This window comes from Dipodomys merriami, unplaced genomic scaffold (assembly GCF_024711535.1).
Source record: "Dipodomys merriami isolate MVZ:Mamm:240054 unplaced genomic scaffold, mDipMer1.0.p SCAF_202, whole genome shotgun sequence".
Taxonomy (NCBI): domain Eukaryota; kingdom Metazoa; phylum Chordata; class Mammalia; order Rodentia; family Heteromyidae; genus Dipodomys; species Dipodomys merriami.
Window position 1 is genome coordinate 1,017,429 of NW_027203405.1, and position 16,294 is coordinate 1,033,722.

Consider the following 16,294-nt stretch of genomic DNA (forward strand, 5'->3'; position numbering starts at 1 on the left):
AAAAAAGATCAGTGCCCCCCTTCACATAAGGAAGGAATGCAGAGGGAGCATGCCACGGGCCCCCACCCCCCAAAGTGGGTAACAGGGGCAAGAGGAAAATCAAGGCACTTCTCCATGCCACTGAACTGACTGCCCTTCAGGAATCTTAAAATTCTCATCCAGAAAAGTCATCACACAACCCCCGGCTGGCACTTGGTGTCATGGAGCACGCAAAGGCCTGGCGACACCTAACATCTAACTTGGCTGCAGCCAGCACATCCGACTTCCTGGTTCCTTATTCAGAGCCAGACGTGGCTGGAGGGGATAAGAGCTGTGCCAAAGCCTTTGGGAAATACTCCTCTGTGCTCTCTCCCAGCTCTAACCATCTGTGCCAACCTCCTACTTCCCGGCACGGAGGCCTCACGCAGGGGAAAACCCTCCACGACACGTGACTGGCAGTGAGGAAAGCCAAGCTGTGCGCGGCTGACCTGCCGTGTGGAAACAATCGCCAGGCAGTGGTAGCCGGCACTGTGTCTCCTTCACGTCCAGGAGACCATGGGTGAGAAACTGGTGCAGGCAGGCTGGTGTCTGTGCACAGGGCTGAACAAAAGCCCTGCAGAGCCCACGGTGAAGCACAGGAGATGGAAGTGCGTGGAAGAAAACGTCTGCAACTCGGGCTAAGGCCATGCTCACAGGACAACGCACTGGAATGTTCTCTGGCAATGTGCAAGTCCGGCACATTCGGTCATGAAGAGGACTAGCCCCTTTCTTCTCAGCTAGCCTTGGTAAACTGAAATCCTTTTCTATTGTGGTAAACAAATATGCAGAACCCTTTACAGAAGATGCTTCGATTACCTGTGCCCACCCCACCCCCCACCTCCAGACAGCCCCTGGCTAAAGTTCTGCTCTCTGGAGGGGAGGGCAAGAGGGGTGTATGGGGCTCAGGTCACAGGAGGGCCCCGAAGGGCAGGGAACAGAGCCCAGCACCTCCGGGGCAGTGCACTCACACCCACATGGCAGCATGAAGATGGAGCCCGGGGTGCTGCCCTGGCCAGCAGCTGTGCACGCGGGCCACACAAGGGCCTGGCCACGCCTGCCCTCTCATGGGTAGCACTGGCCAGGTGAGAGTTCTGGGCTGCACCGTGGGGTAAGTTCTCCTCATTCCTCTTATCCCTCAGACTGGCACTCTACCAGACCCTGCAGCCTTTCCTAGCACTGTCTGAGCCAGGCCCTCAACTCCAGGAAAAGGACCAGAGTGGACAGCAAGAAACAGAGAAGCCCCTCCAGACCTCATGCACTCAGCCGCCTCCACAGGGAAGCACAACATGCTCTGAAACAAACGAGGATGTCAGATTGTGCCCTACCTGACATCCAAAGAGCCGCGCGAAGAAGCCGGACCCCAGGTCACCGATCACAACATAGAAGGTGATGCAGGTCCCCAGCATTAGCCCAATCATGCTGTAACAGAAAAGCGGGAGTTCAAAACGGGCCAAGGAACATGCTGTCTGCTCATCACTGAAGTTGTGCTCTTTTGCAGGATCCGGATCCGGCCCCCTGCCCCAGAGCTGCCCGAGGCTGGTGAAGGGAAGATGCTGCTTCAAAGGCTCACTCACAGGACTCCTGTGCTCCGGCCACCCCCTCACTGGGGTAATACTGAACCACAGTGCACTTGCTCTGTGTGGTGGTGGGTTTTCCTCTCTACAGGAGGTTTAGAAAGGTCTTTCAGGTGCATCACAAATGCATAGTGATGGGGAATGGTGCTGTAGCTCAAGCAGTAGGGCGCTGGCCTTGAGCTGAAGAGCTGAGGGATAGCACCCAGGCCCAGAGTTCAAGCCCCACAACCGACCAAAAAAAAACAAAAAAAAATACAAATGCACAGTGATGGGCTGGGAAGGTGACTCAGTGGTAGAGCGCTTGCCTTGCATGCATGAGGCCCTGGGTTCGATTCCTCAGCACCACATAAGCAGAAAAAAAAAAAGCCAGAAGTGGTGCTGTTGTTCAAGTGGTAGAGCGCTAGCCTTGAGCTGAAGAGCTGAGGGACAGAGTTCAGGCCCCACGACCAGACCCATAAAAAACAATAAAACAAAAAACAAATGCACAGTGATGTCAGACAAGTTAAAAGAATAATCAACCACTTCCAAAAAAAAAAAAAAAAGCTTTCTTTCAAGTTTACAATTCCTTAATTTAGAGCCTAAAAGTGCAGTTTCCCAGCCATTTCTTCATGCCATAAAATTTTACCCCAAAGGGAGAATATCTGATGTTTTCAGTTTAATGCCACCTTCGTGCAGCAGTGCTGAAGGGGACAGCCTAGCGCACAGCACTGAGAGAGGCATTTTGCTGTGTTCCCCAAGTTTTCCTTTTTATATAAATCTTAGTAAGACTGAAGAAGGTTTTCAGCCTTGATAAGAATCATTTTGAGTCAGCACTGGTGGCTCCACCTGTCATCCTAGTCACTCAGGAGGCTGCGATCTGAGGATCGCAGTTCAAAGCCAGCCCTGGCAGGAAAGTTCCTAAGACTCATCTCCAATAAACTACCCAGAAAAAGCCAGAAGTGGTGCTGTGGCTCAAGTGGTAGAGCGCTAGCCTTGAGCAAAGGAGCTTGAGACAGAGCCCAGGCCTGAGTTCAAGCCCCAGAACCAGCAAAAAAATGATACAACAAATTGGACTTCCAACCATTGAGTAAGTAACTCTTCAGAAATATCTTAGAAGTTATAAGCCAACCCATGTGTGTGTCCCAGCAGGCTCATTTCTCCACAGCTGCAGGACGATTAGAACCAGCAAGGCCTTGTGGCTTACCTGGTCTCCACCAGCATCTTCCCAGCTTTTCCGTAGGCATGGAAGGCTGGCACAAAGAAGAGAGAATGTGTGTTACATCAGGAAAAAAAAAAAAAAAACAACTGCTAAGTAAAATGATGAAAGACAATTTGACAAAAAAAAAAAAAAAAAAAGGTGTGTGGTATGCTCAGATGAGAGGTCCTTCTCCATTCTAGTCCAAGCTTTTTCCCTTGCAGTGCAAAGGGGGTGGGACCAGGGCCTTGCACGTGCTAGCCAAGTGCTTTACAACTGAGCTGCACCCCCAGAACCCCAAGCTTTCTTCAGACCTATCGACCACAAATAAAACCTATGGAACAAGAACAAAGCAAGGGAGACACAAAAGTCGGATTTTTCACCAAGTCCCTTCAAAGTGGCATTTTCCCACACGACCTTGGTAGTGACCTTGGTGCAGGGAAGCGGTGCCACCTGGGGGTGGGGGTGGGGCCGGGCACAGAGGCTGGCCAGCCAGGCCCTGCTCCCAGAACCCAACCTCCACAACCTGCTCCCCAGGCCGGCTGAGGAGGGCTCCACCGTCAGCCTCTGGTTGTGATCTGTGGAAGAAAGCAGAGTCCTGACACTTTGAGGTGAGAAGCAGCAGGAACTCAGGCTTGCCAGCGCCCACGGTGGCCAGCTGGAGAGCCCGGCCCCTGAGCGGCCTGCATCCTCCTAGGAAGGAAGACTGTCTTTCCTTTCCCACTCCAGAACTGTTTCTAGCAGATGAGAAGTCAAATGCTGATTTGGCAAGGTCTCTCCCAGGACCTTAACAGTGTAGTGATCAGGTCACCTCCCCGCCAGCCAGCTGGCGGAGAGCTGGGGAGGAAGGCCTAGGCCGAGCAAGCAGGCAGGGTGCACGTGACAGGATAGCTTCACAATTGTCAGTGGCCTGTGCTTCCTGCCCCACGTTTCCGCCCTTCCATGAATGAAACACACACACCCCTTACTACTCAACTCAGGAAGAGACACACTAGGGGGCGGGCACCAGCCTCCGCTCAGCCTGAAAGCAGAGAAGACTTCCCCCGCCTCCAGGGGTCACTCTGGCCCTTCTTGGACTTGGCTCACAGTCAAGAGGCCTGGCACCCCCAGCTGCATCTAACAAGGCAGACACTCAACCCACATCCCTAACAGCATCCCAAATGTAAGCTGGAAATTTCCAGAGGATGGCTGCCCAAGTCCCCCTGAGCCCCAGCCAGCTCACTCAGGCACAACACAAGAATCCCAGACCCACACGAGGCGGTCCTAGGCACCAACTCGCATTCCTCCTTACTCTCCAAGAGAAACGTGAGAGCCCATAGCATACTCCCGACGCTGCAGGACGCTGCCCCAGAAAGTTCCAGAGCATGCTTGCATTCCCAACACAGGAAAATGGAGGCTTATCAGCAAGCCTCTCCTCTAGAAGTTCACCCTAACTGGCAGCGGTGGCATGCACAGGCCCCGCCCTGCGGCTTCCCTGCCCCTCTTCTCTCCCACTGGGCCACCTACACCCCTGAGCACTCAGCGTGAGGCACCTGCTCTTCCCGCGTCCTAGGCCAGGCTTGTGCGTGCTCCATTCAGGACAGGACAAGGGGGAGAGTTGGCCCCGGTGCCAGCTGTCTGCTTACTCAACCTTGTCCTCCCTAGACCTCGAGAAACGGGCCAGCTTCTCCTCCCCAGGACCACAGACTGCCGGCGGAGCTGGTTCCCACGCCAACACCACCAAGGCTTAAAGAGGGGCTGGTGTTCAGGCTGGCGGGAGGCACCTCTGAGGCAAGGACGGCCAGCCAGAGACCTCAACCCGGCCCTGGGAAGCCTGAGGGACGATGGCACCAGGTTTGCGTGGCACAGAGCCAGCAGCACAGGACAGGCGCGTGACAACTGTCTACGGATAAAGAACTGGGTGCCTAAATGCTCAGTTTTACAGCCTTATATACAGCCATGGAGCAGAGGAACTGATCACAGGGCCCAAAGACACAAGAATGAAGTCCAGGCTGCGGGGGGGGGGGGGGGGGTGCGCAGGAAGCACACTCACTCACCAGGGGCGGGGCCCATGTGACACAGTCTAGCCATACTCAGAAAACACAGACACGTGGTCCCTGCTGTCCGGATGTCCCCCAGAGTAGGGCAAGGCAGGACCCAGGGCTCAGAGGGTTTCACAGAGCTGACTCTGACTTGTCTGCGTATCTTCTAAACTGAAATGAGGTTTAGAGAAGGCCACATGGTGTGCGACAGGCTGGGCGAGGACGCAGGACGGGAGATGTTTATAAAAACCACACAGCAATCTTGACAGGGAAAGCAAACAAAGCAGACACATTCACAAACCCACCAACAAAACCCTACACTGGCGGCGCTCCTTCCCCAGGCCCGGCGGGGAGGGGCCCCAGCCTGCCACAGTGCCAGGCCGCGTCTCAGCAGTAGCAGAAGTCAGGAGAACAATCAGTCCTCCCCAGGGCACGCAGCAACAGGTGGCTTGGAGCACACGTCCACCTCAAGAATCCTGCATCTTCTGCTGAGGTCTCGAGTCTAATGAGGCCATCTGCTCATGACCTAGCACATCTGCTGACGGAAGCCATCCGTGGGCCCGGCTGTACCTCCAAGCAGTGGGGGGCCCACTTCCAGGCCCCCCTCCTGGGCTATAGCATACATCGGGGGCAGGAAAGGCTGTCTTGGCGAGTGCCTATGTCTGCCACAGGAGAGGGCTCCACTCCACCACAAGAATAAGGCCCCAGGAGACACTCCGCTAGGCAGCTGACAGCCCACACAGCGCCAAGCAGCAGTCCATCTCTGTTTTGTGTTTGTTTTTTGTCGGTGTGGGTCTTGAACTCTGGGCCTAGGCACTGTCCCTGCACTCTTCAGCTCAAGGCTAGTGCTCTACCACTTCAGCCATGGCACCACTTCGGATTTTCTGGTTTATTGGAGATAGAGTCTCACAGACTTCCCTACTGGGGCTGGCTCTGTACCATGACGTTCAGCTCTCAGCCTCCTGAGTATCTGGGATGACCGGCGTGAGCCACGGCGCCTGGCAGCCCTCCACCTCTGACTACAACGTGAAGCAGGCGCGGGTGCAGGGGATTGGGGAGCTCCATGCAGAGGCACAGCCTGAGACCGCCCGAGTGAGGGGTCTTTTCTGCTCCAGCAGTCACCTGTTTCGTTCCGAATAGAGCCCCAGGGGTGCCCACCCAGGGGTGTCCATCAGCCATTTCCTCTCAGACTTTCACATCCAGTCAAACTGGTTTGACGAATCTCGGGGACTTTCGAAGAATCACTAGGCAGCCGATCATCAGAAGCATGGCCTCCCACATCTTCGTACGGATACAATGCGGACTGGAGCTGCAGCCCCAGCCACAAAACCCAGAGGAAGACCTCCGTGGGAAGGGGCTGCCCCAGGCCGAGCTCTGCAGCACCTCATCTCCCGGGCTCTAGTGGGTACACTTCACCCCAAGCAGAAGAGGCTGTCTCCGTGTGGGTCACGTTTTGCTGGTAAGACATTTCCTCAGGTGACAACAATGGAAGACAGAGCACCACTGTTCTCGGGGGGAAAGAAGGCCCCCTCCCACCCCCGGGTTCTGAGGCCAGAAACAAACGCAGGGTCTGGGTGCCGGTGCCTAGCAAACGGAGCGAACAGCGGCGGCGGGGGCGAGGCCTGCGCTGAGGGGGCCAGGGTGCACCTGCAGACGGGCGGAGGGAGGCTCGCGCCCGCGCCTTCCACAGCACTGCTCCTCCACAGCACGTTCTTTACTCCTCAGCGTTTCCTCTCCCACATTCTCTAGCCCCTGGCTCCTCCCCCAACACTGAGAGTTGGGAGCCAGAGCCAGGCTGGCCCCTCCTGGGAGCCCCCAGCACCGGCCACACGCGCTCCACGCTGGACAGACGGGAGATGAAGAGGAAGGGATTTTCATCATACTTCCCGCAAGACCACACCCCAAGAACAGAAAAGTGGCATTTCAATGCCACTCCAAACACCCCATAGCGAGGTTCAGAGTTGACTGTAGGAGGCAGAAAAACAAACCTCACACAGCAGCCTGAGAACAGACAAGAAAGCAAAGCAAAGATTCCAAACTGAAATGAAGACAGACAGCCTTCACACACTGTCCAGCTGAAGTCACATTCAAAGACAAAAATAACAAGGTGAAGGGGATGAGATTGCAGCCCCGAGTTTGGGAGGGAAGAACACACTCTTGGAAAGGTGAACTACCGAGTCTTAAGCTAGCCCCAGGCCAATTTCTTCCATGAACTTCCAGATGCGCAGAGCTCTGCATGATTCCAGGAAAGGGGACACCTGCGGCCGGTGGGTCGGCCTCCAGGAGGCTGTTGGACGCTATAGGGAACGACACGTACATCTGCTGAAAGGGGGCAGGAGACCATCAGAGAGAAGGAAGCGTGTGCCTTTGTTCCTTACCTCTCACTTCAATTCTGAAGTTAACGCTTTTTCTGTTCAAATTGCAACTAAAGAAATTTGTCAGCCAGGCACCAGTGGCTCACACTTACAATCCTAGCTACTCAGGAGGCTGAGATCTGAGGATTGCGGTACTAAGCCAGCCTGGGCAGGAAAGTCCGTGAGACTCTTACTGTCAATAAACCACCAGAAAACCAGAAGTGCTCTATGGCTCAAGTGGTAGAGCATTCACCTTGAGCTGAAGAGCTCAGGGACAGCACCTAAGGCCAGAGTTCAACCCCCAGGACTGACCAAAAAAAAGAAAGAAAGAAAATGTGTTGAGCCAGCGCCCATGGCTCATGCCTATAATCCTAGCTACTTAAGAGGCTGAGATCTAAGGATCATGATTCAAAGCCAGCCCGGGCAGGAAAGCCTGTGAGACTATTATCTCCAATTAACTACCAGAAAACTGGAAGTAGCGTTGTGGCTCATGTGACTAACTACCAGAAAACTGGAAGTAGCGTTGTGGCTCATGTGACAGAGCTTGCCTTGAGCTGAAGAGCTCAGGGAGAGTGCCCAAGACCAGAGTACAAGCCCTGTCACTGACAAAAAAGAAATTTCTTGAAGAATAAGGTAGAAAAAAAACAACTAGAGAAATAAGGCCATAACACGCTCCCACCCCACCCCCTCAAAGTTGTATCTCCACATTTTTTTTCTTTCTTTTTTTTGCCAGTCCTAGGGCCTGAACTCAGGGCCTGGGCACTGTCCCTCAGCTCTTCAGCTCAAAGCTAGCACTCTACCGCTTGAGCCACAGTGCCACTTCCGGCTTTTTCTGCTTATGTGGTGCTGAGGAGTCGGACGCAGGGCCTCATGCATGCAAGACAAGCGCTGTACCACTGAGCCACCTTCCCAGCCCCTATCTCCGCATTTCTTAGGAAGGCACTGACCACCAGAGCCCGTGCTCACCCAGGCCAGCGTAGGTCCTCCGCTTGCTCAGGCTGGCCGACTTCACCAGGAACATGCAGGACTGGTGCGTCATCCAGGAGCAGAAGACCAGGAGAAGGACGCCCAGGACCATGCCACACTGGAGGTGGAGAGAAGCAACACTTACAACCCCAGACACCACCACCCTACACCACCCCACACCTCCACTGCACACATGGTCTCCATCAGGCACCCGGGCTGACACAGGCCCTCTGTGCCCCAAAGGGGTGTCACATGTTCCTCGTCCATGACAGGGACCTCTGGCAGGCAACCCCGTGCTGAGAGGGAGCCCTCCCTGGGACGGGGCCGGATCTGTCCACGCCACAGCTAGTTTCTCCAGCTCTCTGCACACACCCAACACGCCCTGCCTAGATCACGCCCACGTGGGGTAAACACTGTCTCAAAGGAAAAGATTAGAAATGACAGGTGTGCCCACCTGCCTCTCTCCCTCCTCTCTCCACTCCCCTCCTGTCTCTCTGAACTCAGGACTGCCCTTTCCCATTCAGCTTGCTTCTCATGGCTAGCTGAGTCATACCTCCAGTCTGGCATTTTACTAGTTAATTGGAGATAGAATCTCATAGACGTTTCTACTTAAGCTGGCTTCAAACCTCAATCCTCCAGATCTCAGCCTCCTGAATAGCTAGGATTACAGGCTTCAGCCAGCACCAGCATGTGTACCTTCTTGTCAGTTAACTGGACATATACCATGTGTCCCTGCAATTACACTCCTAGACATTTACTCATGAGAAATGAACACTTGGCAAGCATGTTTACAGCAAGGTCTAGCCACAATCCCCAAACTGGCAAGCAACTTCAGTGGCTTCAACAGGTGACTGGAGAAATTGCAAAGGAATGTTACCAGTAGTAAAAAGAGACTGGCTGACGGGCCGGAGCTTGGGTGTGCCTCGGATGCACCTCAGAGGGCAAGACACTGCAGCAAGTGCCACCTACAGCACTCTGGGGAAAGGCAAATCCTGGGGCCTGGGGGTGAGGGAAGTGGTCAACAACAGAGGGAGGAGACAAGACTTTTTAGGAGCTACAACTTGACCATGAAGGCCACCCTACTGTACATACACATCAAAATCCAGGGAGTGTCATATAAACTATGCTTCACTAATTCTGAAGTTTAAAACATTAGCCTCATGGCACTAGTGGTGTGGGGGGGGGGGGGGCGGGGGTAATGGCCAGGGGGCCCACATGAACTCCCTATACACAATTGCAATTGGTCATAAATCCCAAGCTGCTAGTACATAAGTAAGGCCCATTAATTTAAAAGCCAAACTTTGGCCAGGCACTGGTGGCTCACGCCTGTCATCCTAGCTCTCAGGAGGCTAGGATCTGAGGATCACAGTTCAAAGCCAGCCTGGGCAGGAAAGCCCATGAGACTTTTTTCTTTTTTTTTTTTTCTTTTTGTTGGTTGTGGGGGCTGAACTCTGGGCCTAGGCGCATTTCCTCAGCTCTTTAGCTCAAGGCTAGCACTCTACCACTTGAGCCAGAGCACCACTTCTGGACTTTTTTTTTTTTTTTTGCTTATGTGGTGCTGAGGAATCAAACCCAGGGCCTCATGAACGTTAGGCAAGCACTCTACCACTGAGCCAACTTCCCAGCTCCCATGAGACTCTTATCTCCAATAAACCACCAGAAAACCGAAAGTGGCACTGTGGTTCAAGTGGAAGAGCACTGGCCTTGCGCTAAAGAGCTGAATGACAGCACCCAGGCCCAGAGTTCAAGTCCCACGACCAACCAAAAAAAGAAAACAAGCAAACAAAACTATAAAGGCTGGGGCTGGGAAGGTGGCTTAGAGCGTTTGCCTTGCAATGCATGAGGCCCTGGGTTCAATTCCTCAGCACCACATAAGCAAAAAGAAAAAAGCTGGAAGTGGCACTGTGGCTCAAGTGGTAGAGTGCTAGCCTTGAGCTGAAGAGCTGAGGGACAGAGCCCAGGCCCAGAGTTCAGGCTCCACGACCAGACCCCAAAAAAAAAAAAAAAAAAACTATGAAGGCTGAGTGCTGGTGGCTCACACCTGTAATCCTAGCTACTCAGGAGGCTGAGATCTAAGGATCAAAGTTCAAAGTCAGCCCTGGTAGGAAAGCCTGTAAGACTCATCTCCAATTATCAAATATCACCACAAAATCTGGAAGTGGCACTCTGATTCAAGTGGTAGAGTGCTAGCCTTGAGCGAAAGAGCTTAGGGACAGTGCCCAGCCCTGAGTTCAAGCCCACAACCAAAAATAAATAAATAAATAATTTTTTAAAAAATAAGATCAGCAAACTCTCATAAGAATACCTAAGAGATGGGATGAGATGCTGTAGCAAACGTGGAACACAGGGGCCTCAGACACCGGTGGGGGGATCTCAGGCGGGCACGTCGCTCACATCTTCCAGAGCTGAGCACACCTAACCCTGGACCCCAGCACAGGGAGCAGACCCAACAGAAATGCTGCCACCTGCCAACAGCTGCTCAGCTGTGCCACAGCTCTCATCCCAACCTCCAAACAGGAGACGCCACAAATGCCCCAACTGCACAACAGACACAGTGGTATATCTACAGGATGGAATGCTAGCCAGATACCGAATCGCTATTATATGTGCCCCTCCTCCAGCACCAGAGGCCGGCATCGGGCACTGTGCCAGGCAGGAGTGACTGTCCCCAGTGCAGAACAAGTTGCTCTGTGAAAAATTCATCATGAGTACCTAAATGTTCATCTTCAACTAAAAAAACAACATGAAACTTCTTTTAAAGTGAAAGAATTACTGAAACCAATAAACAATATTAAGTCACAAGGACATGGCTAGGCAAGCACTGAACATACACAGCCCCAAATAGCCTGTTGACCTCAGACTGTTTCAACTCCAGGGGAGACAGTCCTGGTACGGCGTGTTTCCTGTCCTTCCTGCAGGTGGGGCTTCCCTCTAGTCCTGAAGCTCTTCCCAGGCAGGTCTCTGCCTGACGCATCTTTACACGCTCTGCTCTAACGCCCACCACACAGCAGATGTTCCAAAGCTGGGGCAGGGGCAATTGCCTGAGCCCCAAAATGTGTGGCACTTTGCAGACATAAATCAAGGACGGCAGTACAGATTTGCAGGTGTGGGACCAGCCAACACCTCACATCCCAGGACGCAGGTCTGCTGCTAGACTAGTTGCCAAGGGCAGTCACACAGAGACATTCCATAAACACCTAGAGGTGGCTGGCATGAGGCTGGGATTCACAACACAGATGTCATCACAGAGACTCTAGTGACATCTAGCTGTCTTCCCGCCTACATTCACCAATCATTCATTTTCAAAATTTCCCAGCTCCAGGGCTGAGGGCCCGGCTCAACATGGCTCAAGTGGTGAAATGCCTGCCTAGCAATCAGCCCCAAGTGAAAACTCTACCACCACAAACAACAAAGTCCCAGATCAAAACAACTTTTTAAAAATCCTCCCAAAGGGACTGGGAAGGTGGCTCAGTGGTAGAGTGCTTGCCTAGCAAGAGTGGCGTTATGGCTCAAGTAATAGCCTTGAGCAAAAGAAGCTCCCGGACAAGCCCAGGCCCTGATCAAGCCCCAGGACAGGCCAAAAAAAAATTTTTTTCCCCAAAATGCTAAATATGAAAAATGCAAAGTAGATGTCAAGTTCGACTCTAAACTACCAGCAACCCATTTTCACTTCCAAACTGTCTTCTCGTTTCCGTGTTGGACCTCTTGGGTGTCTTTGGAGCCACTGCCCCTCCCCCGCAGGCGGCGGCCCGGTGCGAGGCTCTCAGCAGCCTCCCCGCCGGTTGAGGGGCCTGCGAGCCACGTCGACCAGGCCTTCAATGCTGACGTATACCAAACTTCCCCGACGGGAACACGCAAGGTCCAGAGCCGTCGGACTGCCGCTGCGGGGAGCTCGGCCTGGACGCTCCTCGGTCTCCGTGTGACCGGGCGGGGGGTTGGAGGGGGGAGGGCGGCGAGGGGCGCACGCGCACGCGCGGACACTCGCCTCTCTGATTCCCCGTGCGTTCGCTGCGCTGTCCGCACCGTTTCCAACCCAGGCCCGCAGGTGCCACCGCGCGGGCGCCGTGGCTCCGTGGAGCGGCGGGTGTGCGGGCGCGGGGGCCGCCTTCCCTCGACACGGGCCCCGGCCCCGGCCCCCGCCGCCCCGGCTCAGCCCCAGCCCCGGCCCCGCCCCGGCCCCCGCCGCCCCGGCTCAGCCCCAGCCCCGGCCCAGCCCCGGCCCCCGCCGCCCCGGCTCAGCCCCAGCCCCGGCCCCGGCCCAGCCCCGGCCCCCGCCGCCCCGGCTCAGCCCCAGCCCCGGCCCCGGCCCAGCCCCGGCCCCCGCCGCCCCGGCTCAGCCCCAGCCCCGGCCCCGGCCCCGGCCCAGCCCCGGCCCCCGCCGCCCCGGCTCAGCCCCAGCCCCGGCCCAGCCCCGGCCCCCGCCGCCCCGGCTCAGCCCCAGCCCCGGCCCCGGCCCAGCCCCGGCCCCCGCCGCCCCGGCTCAGCCCCAGCCCCGGCCCCGGCCCAGCCCCGGCCCCCGCCGCCCCGGCTCAGCCCCAGCCCCGGCCCCGGCCCAGCCCCGGCCCCGGCTCAGCCCCAGCCCCGGCCCCGGCCCCGGCCCAGCCCCGGCCCCCGCCGCCCCGGCTCAGCCCCAGCCCCGGCCCCGGCCCAGCCCCGGCCCCGGCTCAGCCCCGGCCCCCGCCGCTCGGACGCACCTGCTTGAAGCAGAAGGGCATGGTGAGCACGCTGACGCCCACGATGCTGTTCACCACGTTGGTGACCAGCCCCCAGTTGGAGGCGGCGGCCGCCGTCATCCTGAGCGTCCGGGCCGTGGCGGCGCGGACAGAGGCCTGGCGGGGGGTGCCGGGGGCGGGCGGCGGGCGAGGTCAGGGCTCAGGCTCCGCCGGGCCCCGACGCCGCCCCGCCGGCATCGTCCCTCTCTGCTCCCGCGGCCGCCTCCGAGCGTCCGGGACCGACCAGGAACCGCCAGAAGCAACGCTAGCAGCTGCTCGGCTCCACAGCGCCGCCTCGAGCGCGCGAACTTCCTCTTCCGCGAGCTTCCCCCGGAAGTGACGACGGAGGGGGCGGGGCGGGGCGGGGCGGAACACGAGCCAATGAGAGGCGGGACCCCAACGTCCAGGCGGAAGCCGCCTGGGCCTGACCCAGGTGAGGCGTCGCGCCTCCAACCAATGAGTGGCGAGTGTGAGAGGGAGGGGCGGGGCCTGATCGGGGGCGGGGCCGACGCGGCCGTGGGACCGGGCCGGGCGGAGGCGGGCCCTGGGCGGGGCCGGGGCGGGGCCTGGGCGGGGCCTGGGCGGGGCCTGGGCGGGGCAGGGCCGTTGCCGGGGCCGGGTTCGAGACCAGGCTGGATCCTGCCAGCTAGCCATAGGCGAGCCTGGAACCCAGCGCTGCCAGGGCTGGTTTTGTTCCTCTGCGGGGTTCTGTCTGGGAGGGCTGCCCCGCGAGGCACTCGTCCTTCGAGGGCCGGAGAGACGGGGTGCAGTCGGCTTGGAGGGTGCCTTTTCAGCCTTCAGTCTGGGGCGCGGGCTTTGGTGCCTGGGGTCCTTAGAAACCCTGGCAAGAAGGGGCCTGGGTCACTGGACGAGGCATGGAGAGCGTCCGGCCAGCGCACCGGGCCCTGCCCGCCCGCTCCCACCTCAGTCCGTCTGGGCCATGCTGCGATTGCCTGGTCCAGTCAGAGGCCACCACGCCATGCTGCGATTGCCTGGTCGAGTCAGGCCACCACGCCATGCTGCGATTGCCTGGTCGAGTCAGGCCACCACGCCATGCTGCGATTGCCTGGTCCAGTCAGAGGCCACCACGCCATGCTGCGATTGCCTGGTCCAGTCAGGCCACCACGCCATGCTGCGATTGCCTGGTCCAGTCAGGCCACCACGCCATGCTGCGATTGCCTGCAGTCAGAGGCCACCACGCCATACTGCATTGGGCTACAGCATTTTTGCATCGTAGACCTTCATGTGAAGGGAAAATACTAATGGAATTATACTCCACAGAGTCTTCCGTAGCTTTCTCACTGAAGACTGCAAGATTCACAGTCATCCTGTCTGCGTGTATGTGTCTGCTGTCGTCCATTCTTGCTGCTCTGTGCCATTCCTTTGTTCAAACAGCCTAGAATATATTCCTATTCTCCTGCCTGGGGCACCAGAGTTGTTCCCAGCTATTTGCCGTTCTAACATGAACACTGTTGTACTTGTCTCCTTGCTGTCTGTATGTTAAGTGTTTCTCCAGGGTAAATATCTAGAAGTGGAATTGCAGACTGAAGCACCTGCATACCTATGACTTTATTAGTATTGCCAAGTTGTTTTTCAAAAGTCCCTGTAAAAGTTCTTGGTTTACATCAGAGGTTGGCAAAACAAGAGTTAAATGGAGGCTGGGAATGTAGCTCAGTGACAGAGCACTTACCTGGTATGTATGTGGCCTTGGGTTCTATCCCTGGTACAAAAAACAAAAACAAAAAAACAAAACTTGTGGGGCCCTGGTGGCTCATGCCTGTCATCCTAGCTACTCAGGAGGCTGCGATCTGAGGATCGAGGTTCAAAGCCAGCCCAGGCAGGAAAAGTCTGTGAGAGACTTTTATCTCCAATAAACCACCAGAAAACTGCAAGTGGTCCTGTGGCTCAAGTGGTAGAGTGCTCACCTAAACCTGAAGAGCTAAGGGACAGCACCCAGGGCCAGAGTTCAAGCATCAAGACAAATTAAAAAAAAAAAAAAAACTTATTGAATCAATGACTTTAGGAATTTTTTTCCTTTAAATATTTTCTGCTTCTCAGTCCTTATAGTCTCTGATCACAACTATTTAGTCTGCCATTGTAACTGAGGAGCAACCATGGACAATAATATATAGACAAGTGTGCATGTCTGTGTTCCAATAAAACTTTATTTACAAAAACAGAAACTGGCCCAATTTGGCCCAAGCACTAGAGATCATGGACTTCTCATTCTATGCTGTCCCCAACACTTAGCATCACCAATCTGGAGAATAAAATGAAATCTCACTGTGCCTCTAATTTCTTCTCCCTAATTGCCAATGTGGTTAATTATCTCTTTGTATTTTCATTGTCTGTTTGTATTCCTTTTGTGAAATGCATGTTGAGTTTTGCCCATTTTTCTATTTAGCTATTTGTTTTTAGGAATTTTCTGTTTTATTTTGTTTGCAGTACTGGTGATTGAAAACCCAGGACCTCAACCTCTTGCATAATAAACAAGCCCTTCTACTTAAGAAGTGCACTCTAGGGGCTGGGAAAGTGGCTCAGTGGTAGAGCACTTTCCTTGCATGCCTGAGGCCCTGGGTTCGATTCCTCAGCACCACATAAGCAAAAAGAAAAAAGCCAGAAGTGGCGCTGTGGCTCAAGTGGTAGAGCACTAGCCTTGAGCTGAAGAGCTGAGGGACAGCGCCCAGGCCCAGAGTTCAGGCCCCATGACCGGACCCCCCCCCCCCAAAAAAAAAAGAAGGGCACTCTAGCCCTTTAGTTTGTGTATTGTCCAAGTTAGGATCTCCCGAATCTCCAAGCTGTCCTCAAGCCTGAGACCCTCCTATCTCAACCTCTGAGTAAAGCCACTGTACCTAACTTGAGGAGTTTTTCTCTGTGTGCTTGGTAACTCCTCTGTGGCCATCAACTTGCATTGTCCAGTGGCTCCTCATCACATTGGGTTTCATTACCATAATAAGAAGCTATAACAAATTCAGAAACTTCACACAAATTTACTCTCAGTTTTGGAGGTCAGAAATCCAGTTCCAAGCCAGGCTCACACCTGTAATCCTAGCTACTCAGGAATCTGAGATCTGAGGATCAAGGTTAAAAAAACCCCAGCCCAGTCAGGAAAGTCCATAAGATTCTTTTTTTTTTTTTTGGGTCCGGTCATGGGGTCTGAACTCTGGGCCTGGGCGCTGTCCCTCAGCTTCAGCTCAAGGCAAGTGCTCTACCACTTGAGCCACAGCGCCACTTCCAGCTTTTTTTTCCTGCTTATGTGGTGCTGAGGAATTGAACCCAGGGCCTCAGGCATGCAAGGCAAGCACTCTACCACTGAGCCACCTTCCCAGCCCCAGGAAAGTCCATAAGATTCTTATCTCCAACTAACCACCAGAAAACTGGAAGTGGTGCTGTGGCTCAAAGTGGTAGAGCACCAGCCTCCAATGAAAAAACACAGGGACAGCACCCATGCCCTGAGTTCAAATCCCAATATTAT

At 55.2% G+C, this 16,294-nt stretch overlaps 1 protein-coding gene across 4 annotated transcripts in view; it reads right to left on the reverse strand.

The window, feature by feature from the left end:
• Nucleotides 1-13,137, reverse strand: part of Slc38a10 (solute carrier family 38 member 10) — a 44,892-nt gene extending 31,755 nt beyond the window's left edge. For 3 of the 4 annotated variants that reach the window (XM_070031623.1, XM_070031621.1, XM_070031620.1), the window contains exons 1-4: nt 12,802-13,137; nt 8,108-8,225; nt 2,776-2,821; nt 1,344-1,437 (exon numbers count right to left, since the gene is read on the reverse strand). In XM_070031623.1, the coding sequence (XP_069887724.1) occupies nt 1,344-1,437; nt 2,776-2,821; nt 8,108-8,225; nt 12,802-12,900 (357 nt within the window). In that variant the 5' untranslated portion in view covers nt 12,901-13,137. The remainder of the gene's footprint in view (nt 1-1,343; nt 1,438-2,775; nt 2,822-8,107; nt 8,226-12,801) is intronic. The other variant, XM_070031622.1, reaches the window with a different exon arrangement.
• Between the last annotated feature and the right edge of the window lie 3,157 nt (nt 13,138-16,294).